This window comes from Neofelis nebulosa, chromosome 10 (genome assembly GCF_028018385.1).
Source record: "Neofelis nebulosa isolate mNeoNeb1 chromosome 10, mNeoNeb1.pri, whole genome shotgun sequence".
NCBI classification, from domain to species: Eukaryota; Metazoa; Chordata; class Mammalia; order Carnivora; family Felidae; genus Neofelis; species Neofelis nebulosa.
The window spans coordinates 11,654,846-11,673,437 of NC_080791.1; the positions used below are offsets into that span (position 1 = coordinate 11,654,846).

An 18,592-nucleotide genomic window follows, 5' to 3' on the forward strand; every position below is an offset into this window, starting at 1 on the left:
CTGAAGCAGGCTCCAGGCTTCAAGCTATCAGCACAGAGCCCAATGCAGGGCGTGAACTCATGAACCCAGGAACTGTGAGATCATGACCTGAACCCAGGTCAGACGCTTAACCGACTGAGCCACCCAGGTGTCCCAAGTTCTAGTTTAAAAACAAAAACAAAAAGACTACAAGGTTGTTCCCTTCTGTGAGCAGTACAGATTCTCCCCATCTTGAGCTTCCGCTAGGCTATTTTTACCTGCATTGAAGTGCGGCAGCTTGTCGTTAATGTACATCAGACAGTAGGCACTAACGTTTCTCAGGCCCCCATAAGAATCTCTTTCAAGTTCTTCCCAGGAAGATTCAGTAACAGAGATGTCATTGTACTTGAGCCAGACTTGTCGGGGTTGATTATAGATATAGGCCCAGTAGTGTCCAGCATTGGCTTGTCCTTCATGAACGAGAACTGCGTGCAAGCGATAAGGCACCTGCAGAGCAGAAGGCATATTCTTGAGTTAGGTTAAGCAACGTGAACAAGAAAGTGTAGGCTATTACACTTCAAGCTTACTGCCAACTCTGAGACATAAGAAAATCGCCTCTTTATACATGTGTTTGATATGGAGTTAATATCAAAACATCTTGCTGATTCCATAGGAAGCAACAAAACACAGCTTTGGAATTTACCAAATTATGTTTCAACTCATGAAGCTTTAAAACCACATGGCTGAACGAGATGGAATCTTTGATGACTCTTTAAATTCCTAAAATCCCAGAGCTGAAGTCAAAGATAATGCAGACCTATTGATCCTCCCAATTCCAAACTCAGTTTACCTAAAATAGAATCACTTTCACCACTCCTGCTGAGAAAAGGTATACTGCGTTAGGGACATGTGGCAAGTTTAGTACTGGTCTTGCTCTGTGCTGATTTTATTTTGTACCAAATTTCAAATTAGCACACTTCATCATGAATCAGTCATATGGTCCTCATATTTCTTCTTCCAAGGGATCCATCCACCTCTCTGGGGTGAAGACCCTTTCAACGACATACTTATTTGTTTCAATGTTTGAAAAGCATTTGTTCTTTTTCAATATGGAGAACACAGACAGCAATACTTAAGGTGCCAAGTAAATATTGAGGAAAAAGGAAAATCAGCCAGAGAGTCAAGTTAAGCCTGTATTCAATCAGTATTTTGGCATGTTTTTATGGCAGTGAAATTTGTGAAATAATACGGAAGAGCAAATGAAGAAAACCCAAGATTTACATGGTGCGTTCCTACTGTGCCTCCATGAGACCTGGAATCAGACAGAGCTCTCCTCCTCCAACCCTGCACACACGAGCCTCTGGCTGGAGCATCTTTTCCTCTCTGTGCCCACAAGGTTATTCTAAACAAAAGTTCATGTGGACAATAAGAATTTCTGCCCTGGCCACATTCCGTTCTGGAGTTATGAGGGAAATGAAGCTTGAAAGCACACTGCTAAACAAAGCATCACCAAGGACAGGATACTGTGGAAAGGGTGGGTAACCAGTCCCTGCCTGGGGTTTTCCTCACCACATGACTTAAACTACCACTTTATGAGAAATTTTTAACACTTGACAATAAACCTTTCTACTATATGAAAAAATACCATGGGCAAAATCAAAACAAGTATGTGTTAAAATGTAATTGTTAGAAGATATATTCCCTGTTTGGGCCTAAAAATAAACAGCAAAATACCTATTTCTGTCCTAAGTCTATTCTTAGGTCTCAGGGAGGCTCCCATTCAGTCTCAAAGAAAACTATCCAATTTTCTTTTTGATCTACCATTAGCACATGAGGACATGCCTTGACTACTTTCCCATCAATTTTCATTCTACCTGACGAAGGAGTGGGTCGCAATACATCTGCTCAATAGTCTGGGTAGTGCTTGCAATACAATTCTTTAAATCTGTTAAAAAAAAAACACACACACACACACACAAAAAAAAAAACTTAGTTAAAATGATTTCGTTCCACACAGCCAACCAAAAAGTACTGCGTCTCTATCCCTGGAGCTCTGGCGATTTCAAATTCTCTCCATGAGCCACAAAAGACTGGATGCTTTCAAAGCAGCTAATGCTTTAGGTTATGAAGGCTTTTAGTTCATCACAATTTGCATTAAGGTTTTAAAAAGTTCTCTCTTATAATTGGCACCAACATTTCCCCCAAAAGAAGCAGTCTCTGTTTAGAAAAAGACCTTAATGGGTCACTTTGGGTGTAAAAATATATGTTCCTCATACGCGACTGGAGAGGAGAAGAAAGAGGTGAGATTTCTGTGATAAGAACTTAGGAGGGATCTGGATTTGATGATTTGATTTAATTTGACCAATGTAATTTGATCTGATTTTTTTTTTTAATGTTTATTTTTGAGAGAGAGAGAGAGAGAGAGAACGCAAGCGGGGGAGGTGCAGAGAGAGAGGGAGGGGGACAGAGGATCTGAAGCAGGCTCCATGCTGACAGCAGAGAGCCTGATGCAGGGCTTGAACTATCAACAGTGACATTATGACCTGAGCTGAAGTCAGATGCTCAACCGACTGAGCCACCCAGATGTCCCTAATGATGATGATGATGATATTCATTCATTCATTCATTCATTCATTCATTCATTCTGCCCTCTAGATAAAAGGAGAAAGGAAGGGGAGGAGGGAAAGTCTGAGCAACAAGATGACAATGCCAAAGGACCTTTAAAAACAGAATGCTGAATGGGGCACCTGGTGGCCCAGTCAGTTAAGTGTCCGACTCTTGATTTCGGTGAGTTCGACTCCCGCATCAGGCTCTATGATGATAGTGCAGAGCCTGCTTGGGATTCTTTGTCTCCCTCTCCCTGCCCCTCCCCTGCTCATGCTCTTTCTCTCTCTCTCTCAAAAAATAAATAAACATTAAAAAAATAAAACAAAAAACATAATGCTGAATAATTCCATTTTACATTGTGTCCACTGCTCATTCTCTGCCTAATTAGCCTTCAGTAAAACGTACTTCATACAAGACTTTTTTTTTTCATGTTTATTTATTTTGAGAGAGAGAAAGATGGAGAGTGAGCAGGGACACAGAGAAAGAATCGTAAGCAAGCTCATGCACTGTCATTGCAGAGCCAGACACGGGGCTCAAACCCACGAACCGTGAAATATGACTTGAGCTGGTCAGACTCTTAACTAACTGAGCCAGCTAGGTAGCCCTAGACAAGTCTTTAAAAGTGGAAATCTAAGAGAGCTAAATTCTAAGTTTGGGTCAACAAAAGCCAGAGTTCACATGAACTACAGGAACAGAAATCAGCAGATGCGGACAAATCCCAGCCAAAGGTGATCATGTGCATCTAAGCGTCCCAAGAGTTCCTAGAAATTTTGAGGAGTTTCTAGGAAGAGTCTTTCCACAGCTGTATAATGGGAGGAACCAAAAGTGCAAAAGAAGTCCCAATCCCCACGTCAGAATCATGCCTCTCTCCATCATTTATGCCTAACTTCCGGCAGAAAGGGAAAGAGTAACAGTCTGACAAGTTTTAAAAGAGCCAACCTTGAATATCTTGTTCAATCTCACTCCTCCACCTCTGAAGACAGGTCTTAACAAAGTTTATCTCATCCTCTGTGACAGTTCGAGGAGCCGGCTGTGCAGGCATTTCCATGGAAGACCGGGACGATGTAAATGGCTTATTCATTGCCTTAGACTTGGGTAGAGAATCTTCAGGAGAAGAAAAGGTACCTTCGACATCCTGAGAAGGGCTTTCTTTACTTGTACTGAAAGAGGATAAAAATCACATTCACATGATAATTTCCAAAATATGGCTTGGCCTCAGTTAATGTGCTTCATAATGCTACCTGCTATATGGAAAAGTACAGCTATAATTTGGTGAATATTTGCTCAGTAAAGGCACTGAGCCAAACCGAGTCTTTATATGCATCGTCTCATTTAACACAACTTGCTGATGAGACAGATACTATTATTATCACCAATTACAACAACTATAACTATCTAAGGTTTAGAAAATTAAGCAATTTACCCAAGCTCCCCCATCTAGTAAATTATGGGATTTAAATCCAGATCTATCTGAGTCTATGGTTCATGCTAACTACTTCTTATAAGAAGGGACAAGGGTAACTATCAGATGATTTCACTCACATGTGGAATTTAAGAAAAAAACAGATGAACATAGTAGAAAGGAAGGAAAAATAAGATAAAAAGAGAGAGGGAGGCAAACCGTAAGAGACTGTATTTAATACAGAGAACTGAGGGTTGCTGGTAGGGTGTTGGGTGGGAAGGTGGGCTAATTGGGTGATGGGCATTAAGGAGGGCACTTGTTGGGATGGGCACTGGGTGTTATATGGAAGTGATGAATCACTAAATTCTACTCCTGAAATCATTATTACACTACATGTTAACTACCTTGGATTTAAATAAAATTAAATTTTTTTTTTTAAAAACTGGAAACAGAAAAAAAAATATATGTGTGTGTGTGTGTATATATATATATACACACACACACACATATATATATATATATATATATATATATATATATATATATATATATACAAAAAAGGGACAAGGAAGAAGGGTTCAAAGAAGACTGGACTGGGAGAATCAAGGAATCAACTACAGAGTTTCCACGATGCCGATGACTGAGTAAAATATATAGAAACAATAATTATGAAGTATGGACTTTTTTTATTCAATGGCTTCTAGAGATTCTATTAGCCAGGACACATACATCAATCCTGATCTGAGCTGGAAGAGAATCAGAGGGCTCGTGTCACTGGGCCTCCCTGTTCCTGCACTAGGTAAGCCCCTCTGGGCTGTCCTCTTCACTTTCTAGCTGTTTTTTGTTTGTTTGTTTTTCACATGTTTTAATTGTCTACTCAAGAATAAAGCTTTCCCTGAGGTTAACTTGGTTGAGTATCCTTAGCAGATGTGAGAATGAGATGTTCTGGAAGATCAGGGCTGGAGTGGCAGTGAGCTTACAGCTAGTTAAAAACAAGATAGAAGACCTGGTGGGGCAGGAACACCACTGCAGATGGATCAGAACCCTCTGAAACACCCCACCATCCTGTGGGCAAGACAAGTGAGTGCAGCGCCCTGCTGGCAATCAGGAATACTCCCACCTAAGTAGGAGCAAACTCATCCCTTTAATGACAAAGAACTCACCGCCCTTGAGCTCTAATGGAGTGAGTGTTCACCAGGTGGGAAGATGGTGCACAGTTCAAATTCAACAAGCAAACAAACAAACAAAAAGCCATTTACTATTTCTTTTTCAGTATTTTTTAAAAGATTTTATTTTTAAGTAATCTCCACACCAACGTGGGGCTCGAACTCACAACCTTGAGATCAAGAGTCGCGTGCTCCACTGACTGAGCCAACCAGGTGTCCCCTGGCCCTCCCGCCATGTGTACTATGTTAAACATTTGTTTTCATTACCTCTCCTTGGATGCCAGGTCAGAAACTGGGCAGTGCACTGAAGAAAGCGGTAACGTCACGTGGTCACTTTGAGACGTGGAGCTTTCTGAGGCAGGTTTTGTACTGGCAAATTCGATAACGTATTTCAGCATGTCCGGGAGTGGAAACCGAGCTGGGCCTGAGCCGTACTTCACGTACCTAAGATGCAAAGACAATGGTGCTCTGACTGGCCAGGTTTGTCTAGTGCTTTGTGACTTGCTGACAAAAGGTCTGTCACTGTGCAGAGTCCGTGGAAAGAAAGGCTCATTCCTAAATGCTATATGGTATTCAATGCGTCACTCAAACAATCCAGAAGGCAAAAATTCTCTAACTACAAAAGTAGAAACTGGTAACAATCTATGTGATTACACCTGGCAGGAAATATTTCAAATGAGCTCCCAATTCAGGTCTTATCTGTTGTGCGTTCTCTTGATTCCAAACCACATCTAGGATCAGGTCATAAAAGTAAATTCTATGTCTTTAAGAAAAATAGATTTATTACCAGGACTCAGATCCACAGATCCACAAAGAACACTGGTGAACTGGTACCCAAGGGTTTACTCTTTGCTGCCCATTAGACCCCCTACTGAGAAATTAAGGAAAATGATAGAGAGCCAGCCGGAAATGAAAAGAAGGTGTTGATAAAGGTCAGAGTTTAAGAAAACTGATAAATCTTTCCTCTGCAGGGTCCCCAGCACCCTATTATTCATGCACTCATTCAACAGCATAGGCCAGCCATCAATTGTTGAAAGCTTCTCTGTGATCAGTAATTAATAAATATCTTCATTATATAACCAAAATAATTAACAAATTATTGTAATAATACCTAATATTCTGCCATTACCAGCACATATTAGACCCAACAAAAAGATACACTGTTAAAGTCATAAACTCTATAATTCACTATAGTGGCCAGAATTTAAATGGGACTGGTTGACTGGTTGGTAAAGGCAAACCCTATAATTATGGGCTTCCATTTACAAAGGGATAGAGAGGCACTTCGTATTTTTCTTCTCCAAATAAAGTGAAAGAAAGAAGCAGGTACAGAACTAGGAAGAAAGAAAATTGTGTCCATATCAAAAAGGGCATTTTGAGGGGCACCTGGGTAGCTCAGTCAGTTCAGCGACCGACTTTGGCTCAGGTCATGATCTCACAGCTCGTGAGTTCAAGCCCTGTGTCGGGCTCTGTGCTGACAGCTCACAGCCTGGAGCCTGCTTCAGGTTCTGTGTCTCCCTCTCTCTCTGCCCCTAACCCACTCACATTCTGTCTCCGTCTCTCTCAAAAATAAATAAACTTTTTTTTTTTTTTTTAAAAAGGGCATTTTGAAATGAAATTGCTAGTGGGAAACAAAGTGTAATGCAATTCAAAGCCAGACATATGTTAAAGGGTAGGTAGCAAAGACACTTCATCCTCACTAATTTAAAGAAGGAGAATTAGCATCTGGCTGCCACAGAGACTTGAGGCTTTCACTGAAAAGGATGTCAAATATTCAAACTCAGAGGAACCTTAGAGAACTGTACTATTCTTTAAATTTATTTTCTTGCATTTATTTCGGCTTATCTAAACTTGACTTACCTTTCAAGATCTACTTTCTCTATGAAGTCTCTATGAAGTCCAGCCCCCATCTACCCGCTTCTGAACTTCTACAGGCCAGGACCTAAACTTCTTATCTGTACCACAGACATGGTTAACGTGTGTTCAGAAACACACAGTATTTGTCGAAAGAATTAATTTGCGTGACTGGCCTGGACCAAAGGAAACATTTTCTTACTGGAAATGCAGCCAAGATATGAGATGGCATGGGACTTTAAGTCATCATTTTACACATCATTTAAGTCATCATAAACCTCTTCCCAGGTATGCTGTACTTTAGTAGGGTACTTATACAAAACTTCAGTGAGAATTTTTCTCTAAGAAACTTATCTTCAATTTTCTGACATCATCATTTTCCTGTTTGACTGAATTCCTTTAGACCAACTACTTCATGTAATGCAGCGTCTCTATTAAGTTAGTAAAAGTGGAGCGAAAGTAGTTTCAGAAAAGATGTCTAGGCTTTATGCTGAGGTATCTTAGAGAAGAAAGGGTGGACCTTTTTTTGTTTTGTTTAATGATGTAAGTACTGCACGCACCTGGCAAGAAAACTCAAAGACAAAAGAGTGTAAAACAAATTATGAAATTTACCCAGCCCGTCTCGGTTCTACTGCCTACTAGTATCCATTAAAAGTGTCTTGTATTGGGGCGCCTGGGTGGCTCAGTCGGTTGAGCGGCCGACTTCGGCTCAGGTCATGATCTCGCGGTCTGTGAGTTCGAGTCCCGCGCCGGGCTCTGTGCTGACAGCTCAGAGCCTGGAGCCTGTTTCAGATTCTGTGTCTCCCTCTCTCTGACCCTCCCCCGTTCATGCTCTGTCTCTCTCTGTCTCAAAAATAAATAAACGTTAAAAAAAAAAAAAGTGTCTTGTATTTTTTCCCAGGAGCATGTCACACCTAGGTAAGCAATTAAAAAAAAAATTTACCCAAATAAAGTTATCTGAGATATTAAAAGTCAGTTATTTATTTTTTTTAAGATTTTTTTTTTTTAAAGTAATCTCTACACCCAGTGTGGGGCTCAAACCTGTAACTGCAAGATCAAGAGTCACATGCTCCACCGACTGAGCCAGCCATGTGCCCTTTAACAGCCTTTTTATTTTAAGTAGTATCATACTACATAAAATGCTCCAAAATCTGTTTTAAAATCTAAGTAAGTCAGAATGCCCTGTTGGTTACTGGCAAATTGAGTTCTTCTGAGTTATAATACATCAGGTATATTTGGTCTTATAAAAACAAATTTTTCCAGCCTTACAAAGCATCAGTGAAACCTTAGAAGTAACATATAGTCACATGTAGAGTCCTTTAAATCACTTCCAGGACAGTATCTGAGGAATTAATCCTCAGTTTAAGTCTATATTAAGACAAGTAGAAAACTAATCACTCTCATCGTGGACAAGCTCTTCCCAAGTGAGAGAGAGGAAGCTAAAGATGGGGACCTATAGATGCAGGGTCTTGGGCTGGTATGGAGAGCTGGTATGGAAAGTGCTGGAAATGACATTCCATGGGATTTACTTCTTAAATGCTGAATCATTGGGATCTGTCTTTACTAGAAAGGAATTACACTGACTCCTCCTTAAGAAATCATGGGGTGATGCCAAAGAAATAGTCAGTGCAAAACAAATAAACAAAAAGGGAAAGATTCCTCCATAAGAGAAAGGACTTTGTATGTGTCAGAACTATTAGCGCTTTGAACCATTTAGCAATGCTCCAAGTAGAATAGCATTTTGTTTTTGTTTTTATCTTTCCCAGATACTTCCACCTTCCCAAGACAGAGGGACTGGAGTACTGTGACAGTTACCTCTCTCATGTTTGTGAAAAAGATGACAAGGGAAGTAGAAGGAGTAAAGGGCTTTAGTGCACTGCTAATAACTGACTGCCTGACTGAGTCCTGTAAGACCTTGGGACTACTATTTGCCCATAGATACTACCAGTTCATCTTAAACACTGCTTCACACTTAGAATTTTTCTTAACTATTTTATAAAACACACAAGTTAATACTTCAATTCTGAATTAATTTTTAAATACAAGCAAATTATCTGATTTTAATCTTCTATCTTTTATATTTCTAAGCACGAAGGTATCACGACTCACCTTTCCAGTTTTTGCTGCAGAACTTTTATTTCCTCCTTCAACTTTCGAATACACTCTCTCTTACTTCGAATAAGCTCTTTGCTCTTGTACATGTACCTAAGCAAATGATAACACCACAAACACCATTTACATTTAAAAGCATTGATAGCACACAGTGTCAGCAAACTAGGGATACAAAGGAACTTCCTCAAACAGACAAAGGACATCTATGAAAACACATAACTAACATGATACTTAATGGTGAAAGACTGAAAGCTTTCCCCTTCAGAATAGAAACAATTCAAGGATATCCACTCCTGTCTCTTCCACTAAATGTTTTTATTGGAGGCATGGCCAATGCAATAAGGAAGGAAGGGAAGGAAAGAAGGTAAGAAAGGAAAGAGAGAAAGAAAGAGGGGGAGGGAGGGGAGAAAGGGAGAAAAGGAAGAAGAAAAGAAAAGAAAAGAAAAGAGAAAAGAAATCAAGAATAGGCATACAAAGGAAAGCAAAGGAAAAAGTAAAACTGCCTTTTGTTGCAGATGACACATTGTCTACATAAAAAATATCAAAGAATTTACAAAAATGCATCAGAACTAGTGAGTGAATTTAGTAAAGTCAAAAGACATAAAGTCAATTCAAAAACAGAGAGGGAAAAAAATCTACTGCATCTCTGTATGCTTATAAAGAAAAAATGGAAAGTAGAGCTTTTTTAGAAACCACGATAACATCAGAAGCATTAACTGTTTAGGTATAAACTTAATCAGATATATGTAAGACCTGAACACTAAAATTACAAAACTCTGATGACAGAAATTAATGATTCAAATAAAAGGAGCTATACCATGTTCATGGACTGAAGGATTCAAAATAGTTAAGATGTCAATTTCCCCAAATTGATCTACAGATTCACCATAATGCCAATCAAAATCCCAATAGTTATTGGTAATAACTGACAGGCTCATTCTAATATTTATCTAGAAATAGGTAAAACCAACCAAAATAAGACCAAAATAGTCAAAACAATTTTGGGAAAAAAAAAAAAAAAAAGTTGGGAGATTTACATTATCTGATGACAAATTTACAAAAAGCCACAGTAATCAAGACAATGTGGCACTAGCTTAAGATTAGACAATAGACAAAATAGAGACTCCAGAAATAGACCCACAAATATATGCTTAATTAATTTTTGACAAAAGCACCAAGGTAATTCAATGGGGGAAAGGAGAGTCTTTTCAACAAATGATGCTGGAATAACTGGACATCCACATGCCTCCTTTCCCTCTCCTACAAAAAACAAAACAAAAACACACAAGACAACAACAAAAGAACCCTTATCTCATCTCATACTATATATAAAAATAAACTCTAAATGGGTAATAGACATGTATGAACATAAGAGCTAAAATTATACAATTTCTAGGGAAAAAATGGAAGAAAATCTTTGTGATCTTGGGTTAGCAAAGATCTTTCAGTTAAAACACAAAAACACAAACTGTAAAAGAGAAACTGATATATTAGACTTCATCAAAACTAAAAACTCCTGGTCTTCTAAATACATTGGTAAGAAAATGAAAGAGACGGCACAGACAAGAAATATGTGGATCTGTATCCAGAATATATAAACAACTCACTCCTACCACTCAGTATGAACACAACGAAGATACTTCAAAAGTGAACAAAAGATTTGAAAAGACACTTCACCAAAGAAAATATACAAGTGACCATTAATTAAGCACATGAAAAGAAATTCAACATGGTTAGCTATCAGGGAAACATATATCAAAAGAAAAATAAGATATTCCTACAAACCCACTAGAATAGCTAATATTTAAAAGATGGACAATTCTAATTATGGGTGAGGATTTGGAGCAAATGGAACTCTCATATACTGCTGGTAGGAATGCAAAATTATACAGACACTTGAGCAAACAGTTGGGGCATTTCTTACACATTTCAACATATACTTTTCATACAACCCAGCAATCTCACTCCTAGGTGTTTTACCCAGAAGCACTAAAAACCACACCGAGACTCTTAGGCAAATATTCATAGTAGCTTTATTCACAATGGCTTAAAACTGGATATATCTGAAACGTCTGTCAACTGTTAAATGGAAAAAATATTGGATTACTGCTACAGTGGAGTACTACTCAATATGGATGAGCCCCCAAAACATAATCCTGAGTGTAAAAAGATAGCCACAACAGGGAACATACTGAATACTGATGTCACGATGGGACATTCTAGAAATGGCAACACTATAGGGCAAGAAAACAAGTTAAGTGGTTGCTAAGGCCTGGGGATGGGGAAAACGGATTAACTGCAAAGGGGCATGAGGAAACCTTTTGGGGGATGGAAATATGACAGACTGTGCTGGTGGTTACTTGACAATATTATTTTACTAAAACTCATTGGCTGCACACCTAAGAATGTATGATTGTTTTGCATGTAAACCATACACTGATAAACCAGACCTTAAAAAGATTAAAATCCTATAATGTAAGTCTGTCTAGGATTTTTCTTTTCCAGGAATACAAATGGTATTCAGATTAGAAAGAAATACACTGTGGCTACTTCACACACTGTTCTTCACCCGAGAATTAGCAGGCTTTCACCTGAAGCCTAGCTACTCAAACTGTGGTCCCCAGATCAAAATCATCATTAGCATCACCCCGAGAGCTTCTCAGAATTGCAAATTTTTGGGCCCTACCCTAGATCCAATGAATTCCATTAATCCATATTTTCATATTATCAAAACCTCCAGGGGATTCCTATGCACAATACACTTAGTAAACTCTCCCCTCTTCTTCTGCAATACATCAAGAAGACAGCCCATCACAGAACTCACCTGTCCATATAAATGATCTGAGGAAATTCCAGCTTATTGTGAATTTTCTCTGGCTGACCGAGGGACTGATTGAACTCAAATCTTGAGAGCTCAAAGGTCAACACTGGAGGCAGCTTTGTAAACCAACGCTATGTCAGAAGCAAAAATAAAGAAGTTAATTTGAGGAAATAGCAAAAGCCAGATTTAAACTTTCTTCATCTGGTATAGAATTTATATTCAAATCAAATTCACCCTGGAGTTTGTTTTTTTTTTTAATCCCCAATACTAAAATGACCACTTAGAATCATGCCCTCTTAGAGAATATGGCTAAACATTCCTCAAGTTTCCATATTTACAAGCCAGCCAGTCAACATTTTACTCAACTATCATCCTCAGAAATAACCACCCTTAAATGCATGAACTGCACCAAGAATCTACACAACTGATTCACTAAGTCATCAGTATTCAAAAGAGGATCAAAACCTGAAGAAAATGGCTAGCCTAACCAAAGAATTAGAAATTATGACCTAAGCAACATATAACTAAGGAGACAATTATCTCCATGAAATCAGCTCAAAACACTAATATGAGTGTTTACAAGCTATTCAACATAATTTGAATCCCCTTTATTTCTAAAAAAGAAACTTGAAATGGCCTCGTGATTATGAGGGCTCAAGTTTCTGGAAAAAACCTCTGAATTCTAAGAATTCACAGATGTCTTATAAGGGACCTGGTCCAACTACCTAGATGTTACCTTGAGTTTCAAGGAAAGAAAGCACAGACTTATAAAAAAGATCTCAACTGTTGCTGATCCCAGATGAGGAAACACTAACCCAGGAAAGGCATTCCTGCTCATTTCACCTGTCTGCCAGAGGTCTGCAAGAACAGCTTTACAATGCTCCCTTTGCCAAAGGTGCACATGGCTAAGCTCCCTCCACGCACCCTTGTTGGCATGAGGTGAATCCAGACAGCCTGACTACCTCAGGGTCAATCTAAGTAAGGATAAGAGTTTTCTATTTTCTTTTATACCGAGTTCCCATTCTGGAATAAAGGTCTCCAGAGATCTAAGGAGCTGGTAAACACCCCTTCCCTTCTGTAAGAGCACGCATCAGCCGAGCATGCGTGGGACAAATGCTGTGCCTCCCGACCCTGAGTTAGGACTTTCCTTGGAAAGCCGGGAGCCGGCAGCTCTGGCCTAGGTCCCACACTGCCCTATGGCTGTCTAGTGCACTTTGACAAGGCTCATGTCAGGCTCCCGATGTGGATTCAAAAATAGTCAGCAACTGAGTTGGACTCACATAAGCCCACAGCTTCGTTTCAACACACGTGATGAAAGGAGAATGATCCAAGCTGTGTGGTACTGACAGTGATGCTCCAAATTCACTAATTCTTAACCCAACTGGAATCCTGAGGTACTGCTTACCAGTGCTCTCCCTCTAACTCCCCCCTCCTTCTTTCCAACCCACAAAAATAAACGAATATTAAACTTGAAAAATGTTAAAAGCAAAGGCAGAATTTACTATGAAGAACAGTAAATATTATAAGAGGGAAAATATTCTAAATGGCATACCATAGGAGTTAATCACTGTACTTTTACCCTCCGAAAATATGGAGGCAGTGGGTTCTCCCTACTCAGGTACAGGTAGGCTTCAACAGAAAAAGAGAAACTTGATCATACTTAAAACATCAGAAGCAGCATACAACCTTTATATGATTAACTCAAATTCACACTTTTGGTAAAGAATTCATTTATCAAACACTAAGACTCACTAATGCATAGCAACTCGTAAGAAACTTCAGACTAGTTCACCATGTGTTAAATGTAAAGTTAGCTACTATCTGATGGGAAGACAGTTTGCCAAAAAGCTCAGTCACACTTCACTGGCTCTGTCACTGGCACAGCAAATAAAAATGTCCAACTTACCTCTTGTCCATACTTCACCGAATGATCGGAAGGAAGCAGGTCAATGTCCCCCTCCACCATGGCCCCTTCCAAACATTCGTCTAAGTTGCGATAACCATTTACCTGAAGGGGATACTGGCCGAAGGTCTCATTGTTACAAAAGGGCTTTCCTAGGCAAAGAAACAGATTGCTCTTTTAAAGACATCACTGGTATTATCTGAAGCCTGTTTTTCTGGCACCATAGAGACAGGTTATCTTCTTATTTCAGCAACTTGCTGAGAACCGGTTAGAAGTGCACATAAGCCTGTGCGGCCACCGCCAACGACCAGCAGATCCCGGTACTGGCCACAAACGACTGCCAGGAACTTTCTTTCACAAAAAGAAAGACCACCAGACATTACGTGCTTCCTGATCAAGGACTATCCCATCTCTTGTGAATTCGTCTTGCCAAAAAAAGCCTTACCTGAATCTGGCCAAACTCTAGATCCAACTACCCATTTGTAAAAAGAGGAGTAGAGAGGAGTGTGTTAAACTGTATCATGGGTACGCAAGGGGAGAAATTTCAGACTGTGGGGAATCCCAAAAACAACCTGGTTTCTTAAATTTTTTAAGTTTATTTATCTTGAGAGCGAGCGAGAGGGCACACAAGGAGGGGAGGGGAAGAGAGAAGGAGAGACAGAATCTCAAGCAGGCTCCACGATGTCAGTGCAGAGCCCTATGTGGGGCTCAAACCCACGAACCGTGAGATCATGACCTGAGACAAAATCAAGAGTCAGAGGCTTAACCAACTGTGCCACCCAGGTACCCGAAAACAACCTGGTTGCTTAAAATATACATTTCAAGGAGAAAAAAAAGATGGGGGGAGAGTCTACGGATTTTGTTACGAGACTTAAAAGGTGTATCAACCAAATATAAATGATCCACATTTCGATCCTGATTAAAACAAACTGTAAACATAAACACTCATTCCCTCCCCCCAAATATATAGAATTATAAAACAACTTGGAAATCTGAACACTGACTAAGTATTTGATATTAAGAAATGCTACTTTTTTGGAGTGAATAGTGGTACTGGATTGTTTTGAAGAGAATATCAGAGGGGTAAGAGAAAAAAACGACTTAGGGAAAGTCTGGCCATGGGCTAATGGTTGCCGAGTTCATGTGGGTTTTTAGACTGCTCTATCTGCGTGTGCTAAAAATTCTCCACAGTTAAAAAAGAATTAAAATTACACACCCAACATGCAGCTTAGATAAGCCTCCATAGCAGAGAAACATTTTTTGGCAGTCTAACTCAATAAAGCCTTTTGAGATTAAACATTACATTGAAAAAAACAACACAGAGAAAATTGAGTTGCATCACTGTGACGGACATTAACACTGGACGTAGGCTGTGCAAACATTATACAATTTAATCTAACAATTCTGAGACAGACACTATGTGTGCCCATTTTACAGATGAAGAGGCTGAGGGTCCAGGCACTCACACCGTTTGTCTAGGATTACACACACACTAAGAAGGTAGAACCAATATTCAGACCTGGGACTGCCTGACTCGAAAGCCTTTTCGAGTAATACAGATACGGTCACAGGTCTAGAATCAACATTGAGAGGAAAGAATTTACCTTCACGAACCCCTTCAGTGAGGAAAGTCCCGTAGAATAGCTGCACCATTGGGTTTTCAGATTTGTTCCTGGGATTGCTGCTTTTAAAAAAAGGAAACAGTTCTCTATCATTTGGATCAGATAAGCACTGCACTAAACCTAATCATCATTCAAAAGCGAAAATAGTACATTTTCATCGACCTCCAAAGAGCCAGATATGGTCTAAAATAAGGAACGGGTTAAATCAGTTTAAACACTCATGGAACAAATATATGGGCCTGATCCCCGGCTGTGAGGAGCTGAAAGTCTAACAGGAGCGTCCCACATGCAGAAAAATACATGTGTCTTTATACAGTTATTATATATAAGAAGTGACAGAGATGTATACGAGTTACAGAACAGGACAGAAGTAAGAATCAACCCTCTTGAGCAGTTTTGCAAATAAACACAAAGTTTTCCCAGGGGCACAACAGAAATGAAGGAAAACAGTTTATTTCTACAAGCCCATCTTAAATGGTTACTACGTAAGCTTCCATGTACAAAGCTGTCCTATGATGTACAGGTCTTTTACTCAGCATTAAAACAGTTTAGAAAATGTCTCAGCATCTGTATTTGAAAAGGGATCCTTGTAGTCTTTGCCCGGAATTTCACTTCTGAAATTCGTTTCAGTGACTGAAATGATTAAATTCAATGTATCCATGTGCTACCACCACGCTCACATCTAGGATTGATCTGACTTTTAAATACATTTTGTAACATGGGCTGTGACTTCAACAAAGTTAAGAGTTCTGGCCCTTCGGTAAAAAGCTGAGGGTCAAGATGCTGATCTACATCCTCAGAGACGAAAACCAAAGGCAAGGAGGATACAAAATGACAAGTATCTGAATGGTGACCCTGTGAAGTTTGGCAAAGCCCAGTAATTTCCACTTGAGAAGCAAAACCCTGTCCATTCCCCGCTTCCCCATATTGCAGTTCTCCCTGGACCACTGTGAGTAGGAAGGCCGTACAAACGAATCCTCAACACTCACTTAACGTTAACAGCTAGCTGGAATGCGTCCTCCAGCCAATCCAGGAGCTTGTGTGTGAATTCACTCACATCTTGCTATAAGAGAGGCACAAATTGCAGAAGAGTTAGACCCAACACTACAGGAAATGAAAATCTGCCCTTATCCCACCAACGAGTAAGACACCACTGCTGTGAAAGGACTTCTTTACCAAGCAAGGACAGATATCACGAAGCTAGGAGCACTGGAAGGCAGCTCCTGCAGACAGAGAGAAGGCAGCTTCTGACTAACTTATGGCCAGAGAGGAAACTGGAAGTTCACCACTTCTGGCCACATCTATTTGTAACCAACCAGCAAACAAATTCTTCCAGGTAGGCCTTAAAAAAAAAAAAAAAAAAAAGTCCACAGAACGGACTACAGTGCTCTAGAATAATAGGAGATCTGAACGGAGAAAGGGAAGTTTTATGAAATGTTTTGAGAATTTTGTAGGACTGTAAGACCTTTAGATAAACAGAGGGAAAAATCAATTTTACACAGAAGGCGCTGCTCTAATAGTGACAGCTCTGTTTTTTAACACAAGGCCGGGAAAGGGAAGTCCTAATGTCTCGAAGAGAAAGATGGCTCAGAAAAGCTGCTGAACTTAGGTTTAGATGATATTAAAAACAGGATTTCTATCGGGGCCATCCCAAGGCAAATGTGCAGACAAAGGGCTTTACTTTTGTCAGTGACCCTTTGCTATGATTCGCTGAGATATTTTCCAATCTCCTCCTCTCTCCTCCAACAGCCCCTGTGTACTTGGACCCAGGACACTTCTGGTCCTTAGTCATGTTCAGGGCTGACTACATGGCTGAACTGGGGCAACATCAGAGTAGTATCCACAAGGCAGGACTTCAAACATCACAGGGTTTGAGGGAAAACACGAGAATCACAGGCTTCTCGCACCTGCTGTTCCTCAGGTGATCGGAATGCTCCCTTTAAGAGATCCAGGGCTGCGGAAGGGTCTACAAATTTGCGATTTGATCCCATCATCAGAGCAAACAAGTACTGAAGCTCTTGCATAAACACGATATTTCTCTTTTCCTGTAGAGGAGACAGCAACGTGTGCTCTTACAACCCTTCACTTGGAAAATTATAACATATGAAAGAGAAGCGTTGTCACTGATCCCTCCCTAATTCATATTTACCTAGATCTAGAGCAGTGGGGACTCAAACTATGTGACCCATACTCTATAAGGTCCGTGTGGGGATTGCCTTACACTGAAGACTATCTATGTGGAAGCCTGAAAGGGAATACTGTCAGAAAGGCAAAAATGTTTACTTTCCTAAGCTGCTGCCCTCCCTCCTGTTAGGAAAATGCATCCCCGAGGTGAAATCCTGGGAAGGGTTAGATCACCGGCAGAAGGCCACGTCGTTTGGCGAGAACCCACCACAGGCTCTTCTAGAAGGATCCAGGACTCTGGCACCAGGTCACCCATTCTGCATCACTCGGCCCCAGCTGCCAATGAGCAGTGAGGGACCCCTCACACAGAACGAGTGTTTCTGAACCTTCCGCTCAGAAGCAGAAAAGTCAAGGCTACCAGGATGACCGACCGCTTTCTTGGATCCGCTTTTCTAATTTTATTTTTACTTAACTTTACGTTTTTGCAGACCCTTGTTTCGTGTCACAAGGAAGGAAAAAGGCCATTTGGAAATGAAAACAAATACTAGCACAAGCCAAAAAACATCACAGCTGTCAGCTTTAGCCAAAATTTCAAAGCCTTTGGGACGCAAGGGACTAAGCAAGAGTGAGGATTTCTCCACACCAACTCACCGTGTGACTTGGACAGTTTTCAAGTACATTCTGTGGCAGGCTATAGCTGAGAACAAGTCTTCGAAATTCAGGCAGTTGGAAGAGAGACTGAAATAAAGAGAGAGATTCCTAGCCTTTCTTTCAAAATAACTGCAGCAAAAAGATACTTCTTTTACCTCAGAAGCACGTATGACTGTCACCTGCTATTTCTACTTCTATGCTTGAGGAAATGATGATGGCTCCATGTAAAAATTTAGCTGACCAAATGAATCCTTTTAGGGGAAAACCAGAAACAACATGATGGCTAACGACAGAGATAGATTAAATAAGCTATAGCACATGTGCACAATACGCTATTATGTAGTCATTAATATTGTAGAGAAAATGTTTCTG

At 40.0% G+C, this 18,592-nt stretch overlaps 1 protein-coding gene across 8 annotated transcripts in view; it reads right to left on the reverse strand.

Moving 5' to 3' along the window:
* USP28 (ubiquitin specific peptidase 28) overlaps positions 1-18,592 on the reverse strand; it is a 64,784-nt gene that overhangs the window by 12,770 nt on the left and 33,422 nt on the right. For 4 of the 8 annotated variants that reach the window (XM_058686771.1, XM_058686769.1, XM_058686775.1 and 1 more), the window contains exons 6-16: positions 18,221-18,307; positions 17,353-17,490; positions 16,435-16,508; positions 15,428-15,507; positions 13,827-13,975; positions 11,924-12,051; positions 9,097-9,192; positions 5,401-5,577; positions 3,505-3,725; positions 1,833-1,903; positions 237-465 (exon numbers count right to left, since the gene is read on the reverse strand). In XM_058686771.1, coding sequence (XP_058542754.1) covers positions 237-465; positions 1,833-1,903; positions 3,505-3,725; positions 5,401-5,577; positions 9,097-9,192; positions 11,924-12,051; positions 13,827-13,975; positions 15,428-15,507; positions 16,435-16,508; positions 17,353-17,490; positions 18,221-18,307 — 1,450 coding nt within the window. The remainder of the gene's footprint in view (positions 1-236; positions 466-1,832; positions 1,904-3,504; positions 3,726-5,400; positions 5,578-9,096; positions 9,193-11,923; positions 12,052-13,826; positions 13,976-15,427; positions 15,508-16,434; positions 16,509-17,352; positions 17,491-18,220; positions 18,308-18,592) is intronic. The other 4 variants (XM_058686777.1, XM_058686774.1, XM_058686772.1 and 1 more) reach the window with 1 other exon arrangement.